The sequence below is a fragment of the Tympanuchus pallidicinctus genome, unplaced genomic scaffold, assembly GCF_026119805.1.
Source record: "Tympanuchus pallidicinctus isolate F22 unplaced genomic scaffold, pur_lepc_1.0 scaffold8, whole genome shotgun sequence".
Taxonomy (NCBI): domain Eukaryota; kingdom Metazoa; phylum Chordata; class Aves; order Galliformes; family Phasianidae; genus Tympanuchus; species Tympanuchus pallidicinctus.
This window is the reverse complement of record NW_026294802.1, coordinates 26,128,129-26,154,253: the sequence shown is the minus strand read 5'-3', so window position 1 is coordinate 26,154,253 and position 26,125 is coordinate 26,128,129. Positions and strand designations below refer to the sequence as shown.

Below are 26,125 nucleotides of genomic sequence, written 5' to 3'. Positions count from 1 at the left end.
TTCCCAACAGCCCAAAGAACAAGCGAAAAGAAGTAACAGAATGCATAAAAAGATGATGAACAGCAAGCCAAGTAATATTTCGTTTGCGACTTGCAAACGAAAAGCAAGGAACAGACTGATTTGATTACTGGCATGAATGTACAGTTCTGAAAAAAAGTTACTGAGCTGAAAATGGATATGCTTCTAAAGGACGAAGTGAATTACAATCTGTGGGAGACAAGTACCAGCATTATTTAACAAACAAGGCAGAAACAAGGCAGAAAAAAAGGCAAGAGTCGTTTCAGATTCAAACATCAGAGACAACAGCGTTTCTGACTGAGTGATTTTCAGCAGCTTATTGACAAACACTTGTAAGAATACTATTCCATTTTATCTAATTCATTTTGAAGATAGGGAGGTTCTGCCTATCTGCCAACTCCACGCTTTCCAGGTTTGACATCTTCATTTCCTGAGCAGCTTTAACAAGGCTCCTGGTAGAAGACTGGCCACTTCCTGATGCAGACGGAAAGGACATCTTCTATGGTAAAACAGGAGGGCTACCAGGAGGGCTACCAGAACATGGTGTTGTGAGGAAGCACCCAGCTGCCAGCAGCTGAGCATGCCGCTCCAGCAATTCTGCAAGCCATTGTGAGCCAGTGGTGCGGAGAGCTGAGAAATCAGCAGCCCACAGCCTCCCGCATGCACTGCACCCTGACTCTTTTTCATTGCTTCAGAGGCAGAGCTTAACGAGTGAGTTATTCTTTAGAAGGTACACAGTAAGAAGAGAAAAGTGCTTTTTTTTCTCCCAACATTCCAGCCCCACAAACTGTGCATTTGCACAGGCTCAAGACAAATCACACGTGCAGAATAATTCCAGTAAGAATGTGCAATTTTCGCAGCACTGCTATTCAGAAATAGGTGACCTTGCATTTCCAAGGATCAAAGTTTCACGAAGTAAACTACTGAAATTCAAGTACCTACATCAGCAGGACACATGATAGACAACGAACCTCTAGAAATTCACTTCAGTATCCCATTACTGATTTTAGGAGACAACAAATCTAAGGAAAAAGAGATTCAAGCCCTTTCGGATGCTAAATTTCTTAAAAGAAGTCTTGCAGTACAGCCTTCAGTGAGGCTATGTTTTAGACTTAACTCACTCTATCTTGTCACTACGTATACTACAAGAAAGGGATTTATAAATTACAGTACAACCAACCAAACCAAAATACTCCATGATGTATCAAGTAAACAAACTACTTTTAAACAGTTATCTGCTGTAGGATAAATTACCTTGCTTGCCTATGTACAACAGCTCTTGCTACTACAAAGAGCTGTCAATTCAATGCAAGCAAACAATATTCTTTCTGATTTCTGTTAACGATTTCTACCAATATCTCAGTAGACTACTTTCATTCAAGATGAAAAATCTGAATTGGAAATTATATTATCTTCTGTACATTTTAAGAACAACAAACCTGGTGAAGCAGGTGAGAGTTCATTATATCCTCCAAAGGAAGCATTCCGGACAAGTTTTCGGCCATCAGCTCTTGAAGAAAACACAGATGAAATCCCAGCACATGAGGAAAACCTACGTCGCAGTGCACCCTCTTCCTTCATGAGTTAAGATGTTTGTACAAGGATTATGTTCTCTGTGAAAGCTGGTTAGCATTAGCTGGCTGGAACAAGAGTGTTGCAGTAACAGCCTTCTACCTCATATTCTGATGAGTAAGATACAAAAGGAAAAAAACAAACGAAGGGCATACATGAAAAATGCAGTGAAGAGACAGAGGCTGCCAAATCAGCAGCAAGCCAAGCAATATTATACTGTTCTGGTCAAATCCATTAGAACATTTAAAGGTGAACAGCTGCGTTTCAGCTTTTCTTCTCCACATTTAAAGGTGAACAGCTGCATTTCAGCTTTTCTTCTCCACATATACATTTTTTTTACATCTCAGCTTTGGTCCTATTCATCTCTGCTTTCTAAGAGCACTAAAACAACCACTATTTAGGTTTTAAGGGTTCATTAAATCAAATCTTCTTCATGTTTGTCTTCCAAGTCCCAAACTTAAATTGCATTTAGGAGCTAATGTGGCTTCCCTATTTGACATTTCAGTACACAGTGGGAACCTAACAAGGAAGCCAATGTTTGCTTTATGCAGCCATGCTGAACTCCCCTGTTCAGGCACTTACCTAGCTAATTTTCATCAGCTGATTATTATGGCTTCTACATCTTCATCTCTTACTTTTATTTAAAAGGTGAGGTGATAGCATATTCTTCTCTAACACACTGCCACATTTATTTATGCAATGTCTGACTCCTGGAAGAGCTGCACAGAATAAGTTCCACGATTATTTTCATTGGCCCAAGTATTCTGTGCAATGAATACAACACTTACACTAATCATCCTAAATTTTAAATACAAAAATAATTCCAGTAAATTATGCTTCATGACTACGAATCAGATGATCCAAACTGTTCACTGCTGGTAGCAGAATGAAGCTAGATAAGCTCTCCCTAATCTCCTTCATGCACCCCACTTTTCACTGGCTGTTTCTCTGCCCTGCTCCACATGCTTCCACTAATTCCATTCTTCCATCACCTGGATCTGACAAACTCACACCATACTTCTGACAAACTACATTTTGAAACCTGCTTTCTTAGCTGGAAAGGAGAAAAATAAAATGCTAAAAATAGCCTTGAAATAAAGTCTCGTGTGCTCCCTTACTTGGTACAGGAGGTCTTCTCTTCTCACAAAGTGAAACGCATACCCTAAATCAAATCAGTAATGTGAATTTCACTAATTCTTAAATAATCCTGTGTAATTCAGCTGTTTGTGTAAAGAAATGCAGTATTTGCAGATAAGCAATTTCTGTTTGCACTGGCTTAAAGATAATACAGTAGACAGAAACATTCTTTAATTCCATGACAGGTTTAAATTGTGCAGAATGTTTGTGTATTTGTACCTATGAATATACTAAAATACATACAGAAATCTCTGAAAACTAACTTTTTGATTATGAAGCACAGCAGCTTCCAGGATGCTATGAACTGCTAGAATTTCCTCATGCCTCTTACCAGAAAAATGTTCCAATATATTTCAAGCAATGTAAGAAAAACGAAACACGATATGTAACCTTCACTTATTTTGTATGGGAAGTGAAAAACTTATGGGCACGGTGAACGGAGAAATTAGGCATTATGTTCATTTTACTGAGAAGTGGCTGGATATCCAGGGGGAAACAATGAAATCTTGAAGGTTTATCCCTCATTTCCAGCCACATTGTCTCAGTCCCTTGGCACTGTTTCGTGTTGCCAAGCTGTATCAGAGTACAGTTTAAAACCTTTCTCCATACACCTTTTCCTCCATTTAGAAGGAAAACTAAAATCTTTGGCTGGCCTTCCAATTGTGATAACGTTACAGCTGCATCTCTCCTCTCTGAAGTTTCCTCCCAGCCAAGGAAGCTGCAACTGAGCACCTCTTCCTTTAATCCAACAGCAGCACAGGAGCAGCAGGCTCTGAGCCTTTTGTCAAAAGATGACCATCTCACCACTACAATAGAGAGGGGAAAAAGTAGGTCATCTCCCTCTTGCCAATTCATCCTCATATCTCACTTCCTCGTGCAGCAGTAGGACACTTCATATCAGGCTTTGGCTATAAAAATTCCACCTCTGGAACAGTTTGTGATTTCTTATGGCTTCTAATACTTGTACATGTATGGCCAATTATTTTAAAGCAGAAGCAGATAACTGACACATAACGAAAGGCTGTTAGACCCAAAGAAATCTATAACTTTTGATTAAAAATGAGCATTCTTCTCTACAGCGTGACTGTAAATGAAAGTTTATTATCATTCTTGGGAATCAGCCTGCAGTATTAAAAAGGTTTCTGTTCTTTCTCTGCAACAAATTTTATTCCTGAAAGAGCCTGCAAAGATGTTTCAAGTTGCTTGGAAGCACTCTTATCTGCACATTCTGTATACAGCAACAGCAAGGTGCACTTCATAAGCCACCATATATTAAACAAAATCCTTTTTTTCCCTGTTTCCAACCTAAACATAAATTAATACAGAATGAGCCAATCTATTGATATGAACAGAATTCGCATCATTCATTAAACTAACATCCCAGGAAGTCTTGTATTCTTTTGATATATTCAGTGCACAGCGCCTTAATAAATGGTATACTTACAAAATGCACTAACATACAAAGCTTGAAAGTTTTAGAGTTTCCAAATAGAACTACAGCCAAAACCAACGGCAGACAGTAGATAACTATCAGTATCTATGTAAACAGGAAAATAGCCACACTCTGGTCTAAATGTATTCAGGTGCATGCCAGTGCAAAAGCTAAGCACTTCATAAAAGCAGACTTAAAGGGAGAAAACATCTTCTGTTTTCTGTTTCATGTAATAGCTACATCAGCAGAAAGAAGAGAAAGTCCATGACTGGAATACTTCACTGATCTATCTCAAGGGAAAAACAAACAAAACAAAAAATCCATTCCTAATCATAAACTATTGAACATCTTTTCAGAGAAGGAAAACTTATGCGCTGTTCATATTTTCAAGGACAGAATACATTTCTCATATCAACTACTCAATCAGAGCTTCTTTACTAGTAAATGCTGGCTGAAAACGTTGTCCTGTGCTTAAGGCATTCTTTCATGATATTGCCTTAAATCTTAACACACAAACTCTAAAAAGCAAGTAAGCAATGCATGCAGTTCCAACAACACATGAGCACTTGTGATAAAGCACAGTTATAGTTTTAAAATATTTATTAAAAAAATAAATATTCAGTGCTGAAATAAAACACAGACTTACAAAAAAACTTCTTGGAGTTGCATTGGTAGGAATTGCCAACCACGAAAGCTGAATTCTAAAGATCAAACCATATTCTAAATTATCCTACTGAGGAACTGTAAACAATTATTTTTTACACAGATGTTAGTAACTTCAAGTGATGAAGATTTTAAACAAATTCATACTGCTGTAATAACACAACTCTGAGTACATCTACTGATGCAAAGTAAAAAATATTTTGTCTTAGAGTTGTGCAGGTGAAGCCCAAAAATCTTAAAACCAAACTCTGTAAAAGCTGAAGGGAGAAGAAAGAGAAAGGAAAACTGATAGCACAGCAGAGAAGCTGGAAGCTTTTTATGCTCACTCTTCAAGTCTGACAATAATCTGCTCTGACAGCTCAACAACGTGATGTTTCCAGCAGGCTTCTCCTCCCAGTCCAGCAAATGAAAACATTGTAAATAATTTTCTACATGTAGTATATGCACATTCTGTACAGCATGCAGAAAATAGTAAGAGCAAACTGCTAGGCTACCATACCTACAAATAACTTTTATCCAACATACAATTTTTGCACGTGGATTTTAAGCAAAAGTGTTTTTCTTCTATTTAAGAAAAAAAAGAAGTAAAGATGTACTTGCCTTCAGATACCAATATCTGACTAATAAAAATGACATCTGAACCATGAGTCTACACGTTGTGATGGCAGTTTTCAGTGGCAAATTTCTTTCACTAAATCTTCTTTTGTTCTCTACTGTTTCCAGGTCAAGTGCAGTCTAGCTGAGGAGTAATTCCAGAGGCGTGCCTAAGAATGGTTTATGAAATAACACCAAGACTCCCAGCGCCTTGCTGGCAACTGCACTTGCCTCCACCTCATCGCTTGCTAAGGCTCCTGTTCAGCTCCTCCCACTCAAAGCAAATAGCCTTGCTCACTCGCTGCTCAGGTTTCAGCACTTTTCATCTCAGCACTTACAAAATTCAAGGTCACAGTTCAGGTTCAAGTACACCAGCTTTCCTGAGATTTACATGGAGAAAAAGAACTCGTCTGAGAAGTTTCGTAGTAATAAGCCCTACTGTGCCCTTCAAACCCAGCACTATTCTTTCACAAAGCTATGTCACAGAGAAAGGAGCACACATAATTTACCCAAGCCACAAATGCTGGGTGGAGCAGCACTTCAGAAATGGCAAGTTTTATTAAATACACAATGACTTGCAGAGGAATGTGCCAGAGCGTGCATTACAGCAAGAAAGGAGGACATCAAGATAATACATTCAGAAGACTAATCACACACAAACATATTCACCTTCAGTTTGGCAACACAAACTGAAAACAAATTACATCGGGTCAAACTCCTTCCCCCTCTTTACTGTGAACAGAGCCATATTAACATCCTCTTTGACAAAAGTATCAGTGAAGCTACTCCAAGTAAGAGGCACAATTTTGCAGAGGCTTCACCTGCGTGATGCCATGCACAAAGCTGAAAAATGACCACTCGTGTCACTGAGGCCAGTTACCTGTGCCTGCCTGCAGCAATATACAGATACGAATCCAGAACTACCTGAAGAACCACCAGTCCACGTGGTTTCTATACATTCCAGATTACAAAACACTTCTTCAGCATCAAAGGACAAAGTAAGACAAACTGCAGCAAGAGAAACCAAGACAAAGTACTAAGGGTTAAAAGATTTTAGGCAGAAATAATCACGTGACTACAGAACACATTTCTAAGATGTTAGCTATACTTATACGAAAGAGAAGGTGCTTGGCATCAGAAGTACCATTTGCTGTTAACATGGAATTGCTAAAACAAATTAAAAACAACAAAACGAGTCTCACCAAACCTCTAGCAGTTTCCTTGTTAGTGCTGAGTCAGTTTTAAGTGAGGATGAACTAAGTTTAAAAACAAACAAAAAACCTCACATGACATGCTTGATAATAAGTTGCTCATACTATAATCAATTATTTAGTCATTCTTCAGTTTCTCTGTTCAAAGGATAGATACAGTAGGGTGAAACAGGAGACTGCATGAAGTTATTTGCATGATTAAGTCTGTCTGGATATACAGCAGAAAAATCAAAGGAAACATTAGAAGAAAACCAGAAATCATTATCAACCATTCCATATAACCCCACTGCCAGAAAGCAATTTGATTTGGAACCAGGCAGATGGGGAAGATCCATCATCTGCAAGCATCATATTCACAAAGCAGTATTAACACTTTGAAAGCGCTAGCTGAAAGAAAACTAGAAGCTGTCATTCAATCAGAGATCAGAATTTAGAGTCCTGGAATGGCAGAGGTTGGAAGGGGACCTCTGGAGGTTATCCAGCCCAATCCCTGTATTCTGATATGCCTGGAGATACGGGCACAGAGGATTTTTCTCTCCAACTCCAGCACAGACTGCCTTTGCTGCTGCTTCAACTCTGAGCACGCCCATGAACAAGCTCTCACCAACCTGCCCAAAGGTCCAAAACAAAGCATCCATCTCAGAAATAGCTGCTAGTGAGCTAAAAAGGCTCAAGTCAGATAACACAGGACTGAACCTTTCCTTCCATTGAATCACAGTAACTCACATGCTACATTTCAAGAGCCTCCTGATGCTACCTGCCGGTGGGTCACAACAGTAACCTCCATGGGATCCCAAGTCTGGAGTGCCATGTATTTCTTGCCATGTAATCAAGCTGTCAGCTGAGCCAACCCACCTGAAAACAAATGGTTTTAAAAGCTGCAAGTTGTATGGATTTACAGTGAACCACCTTTAACTTGTCAGCTGCTCAGGTAGACAGCAATTTGTGTAAGTCTTACATTCTCTTGGTCAGTATAGCTGCAAAGGCATCTCATCCCTCCAGGAGTTAGCAAGCATTGTTCAGCAACTAGTGCTTGAAAACATTTAATTTTTCACTCACCATCTTCTCTCTCATATAAAATAGAGTGAAATTTGTATTTTCTCTCCCAATTTTTCTCCAAAGCTTCCTACAGATTAAAATCCTACCACGTCCTTTAGACATTTACTAGAGAGCAAGCAGCATTTTAGCACAAGCTCTGCGCAGCCAAAAATGTTCTTACTCTCCTGCAAAAGGAGCATCAACTTCTCCTTTTTATTCATTAAGATCATCATCATTACTCACAACCCAAACGTTCTGTTTCCACCATCAACCCATCTCCCTGCACCTAAGCCACTCTGTTTCTCAGTTACACACAATACACATTCATCCTTGTGCAAAATGAATTAACAGCTACTACTACTCTACTAGAAAGGAAGAGCGGATCCTGCTTCTTAGCTCAGTTCAAGCTCCTTCTGGACACCTTCGTCCAGGGCTTATCCTTATGTGACAAGCATTCACTTAGTCCTACTGTACGTCAGTTTAACACATTAAAACAACCAAGCCCTTAAAATCCAACACAAAGTGCTATCTCTCTCTTTCTCCCCTCACTCCTAATCAACAAACTGAAACAACTTCTTTGTAAACTACATGCTCCAGGAAATAATGTGGCAGGCAGCAGACTTCAAACAAAGAGCAGGAAGCTGTTTATCGAGAACAAAGATTTACATTATTGTAAAATATCTCCTCCTCAATCTAGATACTACTCACATTTTCACTCATTGATGCCTCCTATAAATGCCTCCTCCAGAAATACTGAGTGTTGATGCGATTAAATTGAGCCAGGAAAGCTGTCTGCACAGGTCACTGCTCACCACAGGAAATAAAGAAATCAGAGCTCCAAAATCCTAATGCATCATCTGTTGAGTTGACAGCCTTAAAGTATAAGTTAGAATACTGTCAACACAAACACTGGTATTTGCTATTGTTCAGGTTGGGATGATGCTCCCATTAATGCAACCTGCAAGTTGTTCCAAGTTGTTCAACCTGCAAGAGTTCAAATTCTCTAAAATCCAGAACGGTAAATTTTCCCAAAAATGGGAGAAGTGAATTTTGCATTCCTCTGTGGATTTTCACTTCCTCACATTCTTAAAAGTTAAACACAGGAGATTACTTCCTGAGTAAATAAACATACACGAATGCAATCAGCATGATCAAAACCAAAAAAAACCATTTCTTTTCACCATATATGCTTTGTAACATACACTCAGTGGTACACAAAAAACAACAGCACAGCTCTCACTAAATAAAGCCATAGAGAGACAATACACATTCCTTAAAAAAAGTCTGACATTTTCAAACACCTTATGGAATGCTTAATGTTGCTACCTTAATTAAATTTCTCTCTTTATCACAAGAACAACTTATCGGTTAAGTTGTATGTATTTTATTTTCAAAAGAAGTCTGAAATGTTTTAACTGCATATTTACAGGTTGGAAGGTGTCCCCTTCCTGAGGAAGCTTCTGATTTTTTCATGTATTTTAAAAGATCTGTATTTCTATCTAGTCCCCTTTATCAAACAGAAATAAAGGGGCATGCTGATGTCAGTCTGAGTTAACAAGATTTACAAGAATCCAATTTAGCAGGGATAATTTGTGTAACAACATAAACAGCTTACATCAGCGAGCGCATTTCTGATTTACAGTTTTTGAAAATGCAGTCCCAGACTCAGTATTTCTGATGCTCCTTTTTAACTGTGATAGCATAGTTTTGTCAAAGATTCCTTCCTATTGCACTGATAGTTTGGTAAAAAAAAAGGAAGCAAAAATCCCAAAGTTTCCATATACAGCACTGACAAGTCACAGACAGGGCCAATGTGGCAGTATTAGGAAAGGACGAGTACAAACACAGACTTCCAAAGTCACTGTTAAAGATCCTATAAGGAAAAAAGATCTGCTTTAAAAAATTTGTCGTGCATATAATTACCAAATCCTTTTCTCTCTTTGATCACTTCCCACCTTGACTTCAGAAGCAATGTAGCCTTACTGAGCAAGCTGCTGAATGAAGGAATCTAGAAATGGCTATTTAAACACATATAACAAAAAGTGGGGGGTGGGGAGGGTGGAAATCAGTAAACGTCTTCAAGATCAACTTTACATGGAGCTGGTGAAGCCCAATCTCACAAGTGGTTCCTGAGTCACAATGCTGAGAATGTCTCTAATCAGAATATCTTCATCTGTGCAACTGAGCTTAGAGCTCCCACAAAAGGCTGTATTGCTGGCTTTCCAGAATTAAACCATCTCTTGCATGCTATAGAGGCAACAGGCTAGTTTCTATATTTGTTTTCATGTCACTTGAACCTCAGTACATGAGTGTCTCAGTTTTTATACTGGATAGCACTTGGCTTTTGTGTACTATGCAACTTAATGCCACAACATTTGGAGGTGCAATACTTCCAGAACAAAATATAATTGCAGCCAATCAATACTGGCTTATTCTGACACTCTAGATAGCAAGATGGGCATGGCAGAAAGAAATTGAATCCATATTAATTAAAATTACAAGTCAACCTTAGGACCAAGGCTATATAGAGCTGACAAACTTTCAGCACTGAATCTCAGAAGTTTCTGAAGTTTAAACTGCTGAGATCATGCAGGCATAACTCCCACGATCAGCTTAGCAAAACAGATCTGCACTGGAAAGGAATGAGGAAGGACAAAGTATTTCACACTAAGAAGCCAAGTGTAGGAAAAAAGAAACTTTCTGAAATCAAGAACAACATTCATGTAAGTTAAGACCCAGTTTTTATACAGGAGAGTATAGAAATTTATACAGGAGAGACTAGAAATTATGAAATATACACCACTTAAAACTTCACAATGGTATGTGATATTGCTCACTCTTTGTTCCAAATAGGAAGCCAATGACTAAAAATAACTGAACATTTAAAATCTTTACTTCTGCTCCCTTATATCAAGATACAACTTCTTGTTTATTTTAATTACACTTGTAGTCATTACCATTAGGATCTTAAGACATGAACAGAAGACACAAATCAAGTTAGTTCCAGTAGGTTGCCAAGGACAAGCACCAGGTTTCCCCTCTCCCTGGACCGTTGCTGGGTGGCCAAAGAATTTGACACGCATCGTGTTCGTCAACCTGTTCCTCTTTGCCCACCAACACCAGCATGTCTACTAGCTGCTTCAACTCATTCATTTTTAGCCACAAGTTTTATAAAAAAATTGGATTTGCCATGAAAATGACTTTATTCAGGCAGTAGGAATGATAATTTAGGTAATGGTGGATAAACCATCCAGCAGCAGAAGCCAAAATACTCATGCCATAGCTTTCCTTTACATATATTCAACCAGATCACACATTTTCTGATTCTCTTTTGTGCTGTGCCTAGTCAGCTTTTCAGACCGTTTGTTTAGATTATCCTCTCCTAAGGGTGCATTCAGGTACAACTGACCAGACATGTCTCCATTTAGTTTGTAAGAAATGCCTGTAAAAACTGTATCTAAACATTTCCTATATTTCTGCATGTCCTCATCACACAGTGCCATGGGTGTATTATACAGTAAAAGAAAGCACTTACCATAATATTTAAATAAACTTAAAATAACTGCATCGCTTTTCAAATAAGAGATCTGACACAGAACACAGAATAGCACAACGTTTATTTGAACAGTAAATGTTACAAAGAAGTTACATATACATATGCTACAGAAAATGTTTCCAGACTAAGCAAGGTGTAAGCCAGAAAACATCAAGCACTGCTCCAGTGAGATAAGAGCAGCTTTTAGAAAATATATCAGAGCTAGCTATGCGTATCACTGAAAATACTGCTGTAATTCTTAAAATACAATGAAAGACTACTAGACTCAACATAGTAAGAACTATATGTGATGTAAAAGTACTTCCCCTGTTATGTCAATGACATGGAATGGGAAAACAGCAAAGCGATTCAAAGATGTCTCAGAATCAGGCTTTATTACTATGACTAACATCATTACTTGGACAAATCACATTAGAGGAGTTGGGAGGCTTGCACAAAGTCGACTCAGAAACACTACTCATGTTGATAACTGGAGTAATCACAGCTGATTAACACAGCTGACAAGATCAAAAAGGAGTATCAATTAAAAAAAAATAGATTGTATACACCACCACAAACATTTATAATTATATTCTAGCCAGTAAGACAAACAGTTTCAAATTCAAATAAGTACAAGGAGAGCAACTGCAGCTGTTTTTTATTTTTGCTTTTAAACAACCTATCAGCACATCAGGTCTAATGGTATGTTTCACTGTGGATCCAATCAGTTCACACAGATTTACTGAGAGTTTGTTTTTAACAGGTTTAGCAAAGCAGAGAATGGGCTGAAAACAGGCAGGCAGAGCTGATACTTTTACCTTTCAAATGGAGAAGGATCTTAGAGAAGCAATTAATGAACAAGGGCTCCAGGCTTAGGCGATGTACTGTAACACTTCTGCATACCAGAGATATTAATGTGACCATCAATTACAGGGTTATACACAGATAATGATTTTCCATCATGTGGGCTGTTCTCTCGCAGGTCACAGCGCACTTCATTAAAGTACTGCACCATGTGGTAATTTTTTTCTGTTTCAGATTAACATGTAAGGACAAAAGAAATTACCTGCAATACTTTAATACACTTTCTTCCTTATTTCTTTACTGTGGAGGGCAGTGTTTTTGAATTAATATTTGAAATAGGTAATGTCAGCGTTTAGGATCTTCAAAATCTGTTAAAAAAGAAAAAGCTTTGTCTTACCATGGCTGTGAGCAGTTGCTGGGCTGAGAGATGGCTGGAGTAACTCTTTGGTTGGAGTAAAATAAGCTTCTTTCCCCTGGCGCTGGCTCATTTTTCCTGGAGTTAAAAGCTGCGATTCATCGCTGTTTGTTACCACTGCTGAAATACAAAATGGATGCTCAATCTTGTGAGCTTGTGCGTAGATTTATATCAACTTCAATGCTTCTCATGAAACAGGGATTGAATGCTGTCTTGTGAAATACTTCTTTCTATAAAATGAAGATTTCAAACTAGAGATTTGCTTGGGAGGGGATGACGGAAAGGAGCCAGAAAGACTGGTCTAAGATATGAGTCAGAAGATGGAAACAAAAAACAGTAGATGTATGAAAGCTGCAGGCTACTACTGAATACAGACACAGCACTGAGCTGTTACTTAAGTTCTGAAATTAGGATTTCTTTGCTACTTTTTATACTTGGTTTAACTAGTCACAAGAGAGTTGACCAGGGAAACAACTTGCTAGGTCAAGCTATAGGAGCACCCTAGAAAGCTAAGATGAATGAATATATACATAAACATCAAAGAAATGCATCTTATTAATAAAGATCATGTAGAGAATATATCAAGAGAAAGGTTCAAAGTGGAACAGTTTCTCTCCTTGAACCTTATCAGTTGGAAAAGCACTTGTTTGATCTCTTCTAGCTATTCATAGTTAGACAGCCATCCTGTTTATGCTGTTCATACTTATCCTTAAGCTGCACATAACAGAACTGTAAGTTTTTTGATGGGGAAGAATGGCTGACTCAGTAACATCTCTCCTTTGGAACTAGATGTATGGGCAAAAGGAGATAAAAAGAAAAACAGAAGATGCTTGCTAAGCAACACTCTGCCTAAAAGATTCTAACTTACAATGCTGCTCACTTTAAAGAGTTACCCAGCTTTCCTCTAAATAGTTTTAAAAGTTCAGAAGAATATGTAGTCAAAATAAGTTCAATTTTCTAGATAGAACCTGCAGGTATAGAGGCTGTCTCCTTAGCTTTGTTACTGCTATTATTATAGTAGCTCAAATGTGCTTCTCGAGCAAAGCCTAAAAAAACCACAAGGCATTAAGATGAATGTAAGGATGCTAAGATATCCATCTAAGATAAACCATCTAGAGCTCTTCTCCAGATAAATTATAACACGACTGCTGCTCAAGAAAAGTCAGCAAATAGAAAAGGAAGCAAAAAGCTCATTTTCCTAGTTCAGGGTTCAAATGTGTCCCTTTTTAACTTTTTACAAAGGTTTTTACACAGATTTGTTCGGTTGGTTTTTTAACTATCAAGATGCAATGATTTTTCAGATGATATCTGCTCTGCAGTAAAGTTCCAAAAAAGCACAAACTAAATTCCATGATATTAACTCAGCGACACCCATAGCAAGCTTCATTTTCCCCATTTAAACTCATGCTCCTCCAAAAAATGATTTTATCCTGGAATTTCAGTAAATTCACAAAATAAAGTAGGTTTATCTCTCAGAAAAAGAGCAATGGTCATTTACTCCAGTGTCTTGCTCACTTGTGAAAGTGAATGATGTTCCTAGTCAAACGTGTTATTTCTAATTTGCCCAAAATACCAAACTGAAGCTTTTAGTTTTAAACTTGGGTGTCCACGTGTATCTGCAGTAAAATCTTGGCAAACTAATGACAGCTGTAAGTCTCAAAACCCACACTCAAATGCTGACTAATCTTCAAAGCACTCAAACTTTCTAGAGAGTACGGCTTTAGCTTCTTAATCAGGTCTTTATGGCAAGGACATTCAAAATCTGATTTTTCTAATGATCCCAGGGAACATATCACTTCATTCTTAGGTTTCATGTCATCTTTGCAACTTGAGAAACAGATCTAGTAGATACATACTCAGCATGCACTACAATAGCATTGCCAACCACTTCTTCCACTCAATGGCCTTGAAGTGGTTATGTATTTTTAGACTTCAGCTCAGGCTTCAGAGCACTCATTCAAAAGAGAGAAGATCTTAGTTCATCCGATCCTTAACCTGAACGGGTTTAAACTCATCTAATCTATCTCCCTGAAGATAAGCAGAATGCTATTTTAGAAAAGAAACATCAAGTAGTAAACATCAAAGTCTCTTTGTGAATCTTTGGAGGGCACATTTGAATACCAACAGAACTGTTAGGGATGATAATTCAAACTTCATTCTATTTCTCACTACTAGCAATCAAATTACTAATTACAGATTGTCAGTAAGATTTATGTATCAGAAGAAATACAAATTGAGGTCTTTACAGCCAATTTAGTTCATCAGATAAAGTTATGAAAAAAAATAACTGAAGTGGTAGATTGCCAATTCTTCTGTTCCATAATGAGCACATCATATCAAAGTGCCTACACACTTAAAAACAATACAAGGACGTGAGATATAGGAAAAGGTTTATACAAATTCAGTTCTGCATTAGTTTTTACTGAGTAGCAACAGTAGCTCCACTTACAGAAAATCCGGAAGATTGTAAATTGGTAAATTAAAAGTATTACTTAGATAATTATTTTAGCAGTAAGATTTTAAATACTCTGTTCAGGAATTTTCTAGCATCTAGCAAGGCTACTTCGTTCACTGAGAAAAAAATATCAGAAAATAACTTCCAAATGTGGGATAAAGAGGCTTTGTGAACTCCATACATGTACATGAGTACACTCTAGTAAATGCCTGCTTTTCAGATCAAACATTTATATAGCACAGCTGTCTCATATTTTTTTCAAAGAATCACAGAGTAGTCAAGGTTGGAAGGGATCTCTGGAGCTCATCTGTTCTATCTCCTCGCTCAAGCAGATACACTTAGAGAAAGTTGCCCATTTTTATATTAGACTGTGAGGTTTTTTGCAATCAAAGTCTGGGAGACTGTACCTGCTATCTACAGCTCACAAGACACAGAAGCTGTGGATGCCATTAACAATATGTCGTAAATTCAGACAAGAGGCCAGCAGCAGCCTGTACATTAATCTGCAAGACAGAGTTTTATTTTGTACATCTAATATCACAGGAAGTAGCAACATGTATCAATCTGAAAAATGAACAGCCGGATGCCAAAAGAACTCTTTCCATTGTCAAAAAGATAAATATTTCAATGATTAAATATAATTTTCATATTAAAAATGTGCCTCATCAAAACGTGTTCTTCATAAAGGGAAAACCCCTACCTGTATGGGGTACATGGACCGCCCACAAAAACTGATTAAAATCATAGCTTCTGCACAGATTTTTTCCAAAGGACAAAGTTCATACCTGCACCTGTCCCTCCCTCACATACATAGACTCTAAATCCCAGGCAAAATTACTCTGCCAATCATGTGCGTGAAGCAGTGGCACTGGTCGATCCTTGACTGCATGCTCATGAACACACAGAAGTTTTCTCTATTGAAACAGCAGAGTCAATCTTTGAGAATTACAGTTCATGCACCAGTTGATTTCTGATGACTTACTGAAATAACTTAGCGAAATTAAACAAACCATACAGCACCATAAACATAAAACTGCAAAAATGAATTTATTTTTGAACCACTATTTCCTTGCCTTTATTATCCACACTACAGTAGCTTCTGAAGGATTTTTTTTCAAAACAGTATATTTTCCACTGTATCTCAGCTTCTGGATTTGAAGACAGAAGCAAATCAAATATTTAGCCTAGGGGCTCACTTACAAAGAAAGAGACTACCTATTATGCACATATGTCCAAAATACCATAGTAAAGGTGTGTTCACTTACTTGATGGTCCATGAGAGTCTCTGTTATCACCATGATGCTGTGTACACATACAATTGAAGAACGAAGAACAGCAAACAAAAAGATCCAGGCCAGGAAGAAGCAAGTGCACAAAAGCAGCAGCAGCGGGAAAGAAGAAGGACAATGAAAACAGAGTTAGTTCATGGCTAAAATACAACGTGCACCTCAATAACAAAGGCGAGACCTCAAGAGAATCAGCAGCTTAGAAAAGTCAAAGCAACAAAACTGACACATATACTAATAAAGCAGCCATTAGAAGCCATGGCTGTGTATGGTTAGTGTACACGATGGGCAACTGACCATGCTGCTAATTCTGAGTGGAATCTCCCACTGCTCCTATGACTTACATATAACGTACACTAAGAAATTTCCAGCTAAACGTTTTCAGAAGGCTAAAGCTCGAAAGAAAGTTGAAATAACGTTTATTTCCAAAACTGGAGCACTTTCAGACAGGTGTTTCAGAAATAAAAAAGCTCTTAAATGATCGTTAGTGTGCAAACAAGCGCAAAAGCACTAAAGCCATATCCACGCCAATGGCTTCAGTAGGCAAACACTGACCTAGAAGCCACATTTTGTATCAAAATATACCCAAAGAACTAACTTGCATTAAAACACTATCTTCCTCCACTGAGATACATGAAATGCGGCTACTGCAGGAGAACAATCGCATACTAACAGTCTGGACACCTTTCTGACACTGGAATTGGAATCACTTAAAAGTCACTACTACTCAAAGCCACAATGGGCTTAAGATCCCACTGTGCTTAGCAGTATAGGGACAAGATAAGTTCCACCCATGCCTCAAAAGGTTTACTTTTGAGACACGCACAAAAAACATAGAAGAGTGAAAGCCAGCACACCAGCATGAAATGCCATTTCCTTTCTAACACCAAAATAAATCCAAAAAAGCTGTACCTACTATACTTCAGACAAAAACCTTCTGTTCCATTTCCATGTAGAAAGGAAATCTTTGTCCTGCTTTGTAAAGCATTCAGTTTTACTTCTCTGTTATCAGGACTAATTAACAGCAAATTTGAAAGAAGTGAAAATCTTTGCAAGCAGGAGACTCATCACTTCTCATCTTAAAACACAGATTTTTATTCCTCACAGCTGCAAAGGGGCAGTAAATCATCACTGCAACATGCAGTGACAAGCAAACCTAAAATACTGCAACAAGAATTATGAAACTGCAGAACAAATCATTGGAAAGATGAAGGAACGCTTCTTTCATAATGTTGACTTCATGGAAATAGATGTGATTGAATGAGAGAAGCTGAAATAAAGTGTGCTTGCTAAACAGCCTTCTGCCCCTTGTCAGACACTTTAGGTCAGAGGGAAACACTCCTAAAGGAACCCATGAACTTACCAGATCAGTTTAAGTACCAGCATATGAAATGCATGCAAGAACTCAACAGTTTTCAAGGTACAGCTTTTTAGCAATGTACAGCAGACTAGGAGAAAACTTTTGTTTGGACTGTAACTGTGCCACCCTACGCTGTTTACAGACTGAAGAGAATTACTGACAAGAGAGCAAGGAAAGCGCCTGCAGTAACAGATCCAGCAGCTGATGGAAGGACTTGAAAAGCCAATGCTCAGTGCTGGCTTGCTTTATTTCACACTGCAAGTCAGAAAGCAAGAGAATAGAACTGGAAAAATAAATTACTAACAGGCACACAGATCAGAAGTTTCTGATGCACGGTTGCTAACAGCACATACTTACGTGTTGAAGAAACACAGAGAAAAAGCACAGCAGAGGGTTCTGCCTCACTGCCTGCTTCTCAAGCAGTTTGCCCAAGATACAACATGACACCACAGAGCAGGGCAACCGGTCACCCGAGACGATGCAGGGACTTTTGTGTAAATATTTTAGCATTGCCTGGTTAATCCTATGCACCGGTACAAACAGCTCCCATGCCAGGGACTGAAACACAAGCCTGGCCAACTCTGATCTTCCCCAATAAACATTCTGTTTACACATCAAACCACATTCCTTGCTGGTCAGCGTCCCCTTCGCTAGAAAAAACTGGGTCTGTGCATTTACCTAAAACCAAATGAATATTCTGAACACGATGTGAGACATTAAAATACTGAAATGAGACTATCTCAGTCAAGAAGACCTCTATTTTTTCCAATAGCCTATTGGAACCTCAATGATTTGTAATTCCTATCCCTGCAGATCAGCAATTCTAACCCTTCAGGAAACAAAAAATGATCATTTTAGTACCTTGGTGGCTGCTTTGAAAAGAATGCACCCTCAGGGCATTCCTGCTCCTCATCTCCCATGATTTTTATTTTAAGTACAAAGAATTAAGAAAAATCCATATGCACTTATTTCCAGAGACACAGCCCACTGTATTTTCACATTTACTTAATCGACGACACGCTTCAGTTACAGAGTAAACCTTCTGACAAGGGAGGTTCCCCACATTAAATGACTTAGTTTCTGCTGAGGCATATTCAATTAAAAATGTTTCTACCAAACCATACAAAGCTCAGCACTCCTCCCAGTAACATTTCAGCTATTCAATACCAGGGAATGAAGAACAGTGACATTGACCATCTCATGCAATAGCAGCAAGAATACTTTCATACAAAAGCTGCTCTGTGCTTCAAAAAAGCATTATTTTTAGACATTTATTTCTCAGGGATAAAGCTTATAATAGCTGCCACTAAGCCTGAAATTACATCTGCTAACTTGTCCTATAAAATGAAATCCTTCTCCTGCTGAAGATTAGCCAAAATCAAAAGTGAATGTCATGCTAGAGTGTCCCAATCTAACACTATAAGAGATCAATTTGTTAAAAATCTTTACTAGACTTACAATCTAAACCTACAACTAAATTCTTAATAGAGTTTGAACACATATTTTAAAGCCAAATTAGAATTTTTAGCCTGCTGAAGAGAGACATTTTCAGGAAGCTGTCTTTATTACATATATATCACTAATATCAGTCATGTTTCAATTAAATTCAGGACCACTAACCCAGCCTGCAGAGCTGATCAGTCAAAAGGACCAATAAATTAAAACTTGAGGGGGAAGGGAGGGGGGGAAAGTTACTTTGCCACCTGCTGATGCATTTAAATACAAGTACATATTCCTGATCTCAGATATAGCCTGTTGGCTTCCAATGCAGCAAACAGTTTTGCTTCAAATCATGCACTTCCTATTGAAATGCTCTAGAATAAAAATTTACCACTGATTTGAAGTACTTACTGATCGAAGTCAGGCTTAAAGCTTAATGAAAGTATGATATAAGATGAACACTTTTATCCCAGTTTGTGCTGGATCTGCCCAACTTCAGGTTTCTGTGTAGTAAAATGTACACAGCCTCACTTCAGGACACCTTTCTAAAAAAACATGCTTTTGTGAAGGCCTGTCATAAAAACAGAAATAGGAAATTTCTATTACCTTCAACATTACAGTGAATTTTTTTTCGGTTAAGGAGCACAGCAATTGAACTGATGGTATTTTTTTTTTTTTTAATAAAATATCCTATTAGAGAGTTGGTAGATAATACTTGGAAGTGTATTGTGCATGTCTGCTGTATTTATGTGCATGGAATGTACACATATTTGTCCTGCACAATTCAGGGAAATTTTAACTACAGGAAAAAAAAAACACAACTTTTTAAGTGCATTGTAATACAATCTCAAAATGATTTCTCAAAAGTATTTTATTACTGCCTTTATCTTATCAAATGAATAACTTCATGTGGTAGTTGAACCATCACAAAAAAAAAAAGTTCATTTCTAATTGTTAAAACCTCATATTCACCTCAATTTAGAGAATCCAATTTTGCCCTTTGGAGGCAGCACTTTGTATCAGATAACAACTTTGGAAGGAAAAAGTCATTTCCTACTTCAGTTATTAGAGTGCTTTCACAGAACGTAGCTTGTGGAAAAAAATAAGTTCTTAAATAATTCTGACAGTCTGATGATGACTAAGTGTCACAGCACCCTCTGTGCTTTTCCTGTTTTTAACTTGTGCTTAGAAAGAGAGCTGGGATATTCACTGCCTCAGAAAATTTATAATCTGCACAGATTACCAACTTTTGTACCTGAAATGAGCCTGAAAATATGTAATTACCTCTCTCCCTTTCTTTTCTGCCCCTCATCCCACTGAGAAATATTTTTTTTTGTCCTTAGTAAGTAATTGATAAAGTGTTAACAAGTGAGACTGACAGGCATATTTTTCTTTTGAGATTCAGATGCATGAAGTATCAAATCCAAGAACCAGACATTTCTTGACATCCAGCCCTCCTGCCATTAGAGTCTACCAAATTATGGTTGATAGGACATAATGTACCAAGTGCATTTACCAGAAAAGTACTGACTCCAACAGAAACAATTCAAGCTGTTTGACCCTTCTCCTAAGAAAAACATCTTTGTTTTCATTTGAATACATGAAGCCACATTTAAGTTACTCACTGAATTTTTGTCAAGTTCCCCATCAGCCAGAACAGTCTCCATGCTGAAAGAGCGTGTTCTGTCTCTCCTTCAGCTACAGTTCTTCCATCCTGCCACACAATGTCCTGGAGAGAAAACAAAACAAAACAAACAGTAATGCCCAGTGGCTGACATCCATTGAAAATCTTTCACATTCTCTCTTAAAAGAACAAAGAGTCTTCTACTGTATGCCCTCTGCATTACGGTTCCTTGCAAAATGCACACACTACCTGTAAAACTCAGCCTTTCAGGAGTGAAAGGAGAGGTCAGCTTCTGAAAAAAAGGCCAAAACAAAAGTTATTCCAGATACACTCAAGAAGGCAAGTCTTGACATTTAGTCACACTTGCAAAAATATAAGAAAAGAAAAAAAAAAAAAGGAAAGCTAGATAGAGGGAAATCCTTCGTTTTTCCCTTGTATTTTTCCTTCACTCCAGACAGCAGCAGCAGCACACCGCTCCTGCCCTGCAGGCACAAGCACATATAAGCAGTTTGAATATATAGGAGCTGTTCTGGAATAGCAGAGACAAAGAGCTTCTCAGATTAACTTTGGAAACAGCCACGTTTGACTTCATGGAACCACAACAGAGAAATTAAATTATTCAAGCCAGCCAGCCCCTCTGTGGCACGCCTGGGCATTCAGCTCATGGTCACTGCCCTGGAATCTGCCAAACAATGCCTCATTCTCTTGATATTTCCTATTTACTTCTCTGATAGAGAACAAAAGCTATAAAAAAAAAAAAACCAACCTCAGTACTACAACACATTTAAAGTCAACAGTGAGACAAGAAAAGGGTTTGGAAACAGAACTCAGTGGGAAGGCTTAATCATGTGCTTAGTGGGTTCAAAGAGGGAAGCAGATGAAGATGGGACGAGCGCAGAGATGCCCACCTCCACCCACAGCTCTGCCCCTCTTTCCACGGCCTCAGAGAAGAGACAGAAGCAGAAGTGAGGGCTGCAAGCCAGCCCATACAGAATAGAGGAAGGCAACATCCCACAGGAGAACAACTAGCTGTCCAAGCAGCCTCAAAGCACATTCACACTGCCTGCCCTCTTGCCAGAGCAAGCACTCAGCAGAGTATTAGCCCAAGGACACTTTCTTCCTCCTTTCTAAGAAGGGCTGGGCAGGAAGAAGCTGAGTCAGAAGCCAGATGCTGAACATTTGGGCAAAAAGAAGAGCGTGAAGACGGTGGAATTTTTTTTAAGCTACAGTATTAGTGTACTGTGCTTGGGGTACACATGAAGCTGTAGCTTTAGCTCAAGCAATAGCAGAAAGAGTAACTGAGCAGAAAGGAAGGTGGTCCCACAGCCTTCTGAGAGCTGGAGGCTGCAGGAGAACAGGAAGAGAGATGGGAAAAGAGGAGTGGGAGAGCACATCAAACTGGCTGTGCAGCTCCAAGCCTGCCTTGGGAAATACACACTCGTGGAAGAAAATCTCTCTAGAAAGAAGTTACTTTGTTCAACTGTTCCATTATTACCATAGTTTTTGTTCTTGTATTACATAAAGCACATTAGAATTAGAACTCCCTTAGGCAGAGCAAATAGAATTAACACACTATAGCAAATTGAAATATTAAATTACCATAACATACGCCACTGAAACACAAAAGAAATGATAACTTTTTTAAACAAAGTCATAGTCTGCCATTGTGCTTAAGAAATTGCAAAGGTTATTGTTCTCCATGACTCAGCTCAAGAACCAAGGAAGACCTTATTATGGACCTCCGCAAGTACTGAGATGACACGTAACTGGCAAGTGTGCACCTGTATGTTCACATTTAAATTAAAAACACGATCCATTGGAAGGGAAATTATTATAAGGGATTAATCGTCATTACTGAGGTGAAAGATAATGTTACCATGGGCAGAACTTGACCCCACAGCTTTACTTCCAGGAGCAGCAGGCACAGCGGTGCTGCCTCCCCAGGGGCAGCCGGGGCGCAGGGCACTGAGGCACAACCGCTTCACGCTCCTGCAGGCCGCTCCTCTTCATCTCTTCACCCCACACCCGATTGGGGCTCTATTATTAGTAGGCTATTCAACAGCACCAGGATGGCTGCACACACATTCAATTTACGGAAACGCTAAGCACTCTCAAACAGGATGAAAAAGGAGTGACACTACAAACAGATGTACACACTGATACCTAAAGCAGTTAGTCAGCTGTCTGAGTTGCACGAACTCGCTGCCACGCTCAGTTATCCAAATAAACAGATCTTTCCTGACACTGGAACATTCACCCTAAAGCTGTTTTAAACAGATCTCTATTTTTACCAGATGTCTTTGACTTATGATTTTTATTGGTAACACTCCTGATGCATTCTGGTTCTGTCTGCCCACAAAACTGCAGCCCCTTCTTCATCTTCTCTCCTTTCAGTCCCAAAGGTGGCACCCATGACACCCACCCTCATATCCACTGCTTGGCATTTGCTGCCTTTTGTGGTGGCCAGGCAGCAGACAATCCAGCACAGCCCAGTGCACCACAGAGGAGTTACGGGGAGGGAAGGCTTTGCCTGCCCACGTTGGAACAGTTCATATCAGCAGATATTGGGCTACACTTACTTCTCTTAGCAAAACAGAGGCTGAAAGCGTACAACATTGGTTCTGAATGTGCCAAAGTAAATATCAAAGCAGGAAAAGGGATCCCTAGCAAAAGGATTTTGCCAAAAAGGAAAATACAACCCCAATTTTAAATCACCACCTTTTTAGCTTCTGGGAGGCCTTTATGATGTGCTTTTGCTGTTCTCATCATGTACACCAACACTGACAATTTCTCTGCCCGGTTGGTTGGCTTGGGTTTTTTAATTTACAGATGTTCTCATTCTATAATCACACCTCTTAAGAGATTAAACATTCAGAAGAGCTCACAAGTGGAAACTGTTTCAAGATAAATATATTATGATAGCCCAGCTAATCCTGTTTCTTTTATAAACAACAGACACAAACAGGCATTTAGAAAGGCATTACTCATTGTAAAGCAGCTGCAACAGTTGGACAAATTATGCTATAAAACAAGCTATTTCTCTCCAACTGTGAAAATAATCTAGGGTGATTAGCTCAGAAGCATACATTTCAAGTAAACATTTCAAGTAAAAAGAGAGATCCAACTTAGCACACAACCAACAACCTGTCACGCTAACACCTCTACTTCATTTCCATTGCTGTTTCGTCAATGGACCAAGTTATTTGAATCTTTGCAGACCATATTTAGGTAGGTTTTAGCTTTGTCCTTAAGTACTGTCACCTGCAGTCATTAGATATCCCATTTGCACCGTGCTGCTTCCTCATCTGCTGTAGTATCAGGGTTTACACTGCAACACAGTACCTCGTAGACAAGTGCACAGCCCCGACTGTGACCCGCTAATGGGCCTCAGAGAGTGCTTGCTGAAATGGATACCCAGCACTGCTCTGGCCTGCCCAAGGGGGAAGTATTCTCCAGGGCTCTGACCTCAAAACAGACCTGCTAATCTGTTGGACACCTGCCTTCTTTCTTTAAGGTCTAGAATAAGTTACTGCACTTCTAACGCTCAAGATGGTTATCAGCTAACAGTATATTCTAAATTTTGTTATGATGACACGGGTGTAATTACTTGACTTCAAAGATCACTGTGGCAACAAATACAGACAGGCACACTGGAAAAAATGAAACCTAGCTGTTTGCATTGGCATCAGGAAGGGTAAGAATTGACCTAAGTCCTTTTTGCAGTCACAACAGCACCAAAGAAACACTCCATGGGGAATCACTGAATCATTTAGGTTGGCAGTGTCCCTGAGTCCATCTGCTCCAACCTCTGCTCAGCAGGGACACTCAGAGCAGGGTGTCCAGAACCATGTCCATGTGGATTCTGAAGATCTGCAAGGAGGAGACTCCACAGCTTCTCTGAGCAGCTTCTGCCAGTGCTCTGCTTCTTGGTGCTCAGAGGGAACCTCCTGTGCTCCAGTTCGTGCCCACTGGCTCTTGTCCTGGCACTGGGCACCCTGGAAAAAGCCTGGCTCCATCCTCTTTGAATCCTGCCTTCAGGATCACCAAGAGGTCTTTTTCTGGCTGAACAGTTCCAGCTCTCCCAGCTTTTTCCTCCTCTGAGGCGCTTTGCTGATCTCCAGTACGTCTATGCCTCTTTTGTACCGGGGACCCCAGAACTGGGCACAGCACTTCAAGTATGGCCTCAGTGCTGAGTGGTAGGGAATAATCACCTCTCTTGACCAGTGCTCTATTGCAGCCCAGAGCATCACTGTCTTCCTTTGCAGCAAGGGCACGTTGCTCCTTCACACTAAATTTGGTGTCCACCAGGATCACCAGGTAGCCCCACATAAGCAGTTCTCAGCTGTGGTTATCAGTGGGTTCAGTTCAGTAAAGCCTGTATGAAAGCTTAAAACAGTACCCTTGAGAACAGTATAGGTGCTTAAAAAAAATAACGATAAGTTTCTTAAAAATAATTCAAGTATCTTTCAGCAGCCATATGACAGGGAGAAGGCATTTCCACTCTGGTCCACGCAGTGGGAGACATGCAGGAACACTGAACTCTGAAGAAGATATACATCTGAATGTCCGAATTCAGTGCAGCAGAAAAATACAGCACCCTGGAAGCAGCATAAGATCACACAGCAGCTCTTTCAGTTCATGAGTGCACACTGAGCGTGCACTATTAACAAGATCAGGCCAGCTTCTTGCACGTAACACAATGTCACCACATGCCAAAGACCGCATGTTTGTTGAGAGCAGTTCCGAGAAAGCAGAAACTGAAGCTGAGTAAAAATGGCAGCTGTCCAGAAAGGTCAAAAAGCGAGTAGAAGACCTTGTTAAAAAAAAATAAATCACATTTTCTTCAGCTACCAAAGTAAACATATTATGCATGCTAACAAGAATTTGTAAGAACTAGAGAGAGGTTTTACTCTGCGATTCTGTAAAAGAGAAATCTGAGAGATGAATTAACTTTGCAGTTCCATGTCTCTAACTGTAAAGTCAGGCCAAGTACAAATGCTTGACAAAACTAGTGATAATCTAGGGGAAGTTGTACATGAGTAACTGCATGGTTACCTCTAAACCACAACTTTAAATAAAGTTTAAACACCAAATTCAACAAATGTGCTCTCCCACATATATTGTGGCCATGTAAAGTTTTAAGTCAACAAATACACTCTTTTGAAGTGCTTCCTTCCACTGTCAATTTCATCACCTGCCTTCTCATTTCCTGAATAAACAACTCATGTGCAAAGAAAGCTCTTTCCTCTGTTTCTCTATTGCTGTTTTCAGAAGGAAAAAAACAGGAAGGGTGAAACAGTTAAGAAAGACTTGAAAAAATTCTCATCAAGCAAAAACTTGGAAAGTAGATGCACAGTTCTGATAGTTCAGCTATACTTTGTTAGTGGTAGATGGCAATGAATGCCAAGAAAAGGATACCAAGCTTCTGAACAGCCACTGCAACTTTAATGAATTACAACCTTAAACAGGCATCCCACAGGCAAACTTGTTTTGGTAAAACAATGCTAACATCCTCTCAGATATTATGTCAGCTATTCAAAG

The 26,125-nt window shown here is 39.1% G+C and overlaps 1 protein-coding gene across 9 annotated transcripts in view; it reads right to left on the bottom strand.

Moving 5' to 3' along the window:
- The window catches only part of OSBPL8 (oxysterol binding protein like 8), an 81,060-nt gene that overhangs the window by 32,177 nt on the left and 22,758 nt on the right, over positions 1–26,125 (bottom strand). For 2 of the 9 annotated variants that reach the window (XM_052668326.1, XM_052668327.1), the window contains exons 2-4: positions 20,586–20,689; positions 16,140–16,176; positions 12,402–12,539 (exon numbers count right to left, since the gene is read on the bottom strand). In XM_052668326.1, the coding sequence (XP_052524286.1) occupies positions 12,402–12,539; positions 16,140–16,176; positions 20,586–20,627 (217 nt within the window). In that variant the 5' untranslated portion in view covers positions 20,628–20,689. Of the gene's footprint in view, positions 1–1,457; positions 1,701–2,172; positions 2,310–12,018; positions 12,096–12,401; positions 12,540–16,139; positions 16,177–19,371; positions 19,532–20,585; positions 20,690–26,125 lie in introns of those variants that run through there. The other 7 variants (XM_052668334.1, XM_052668331.1, XM_052668328.1 and 4 more) reach the window with 7 other exon arrangements.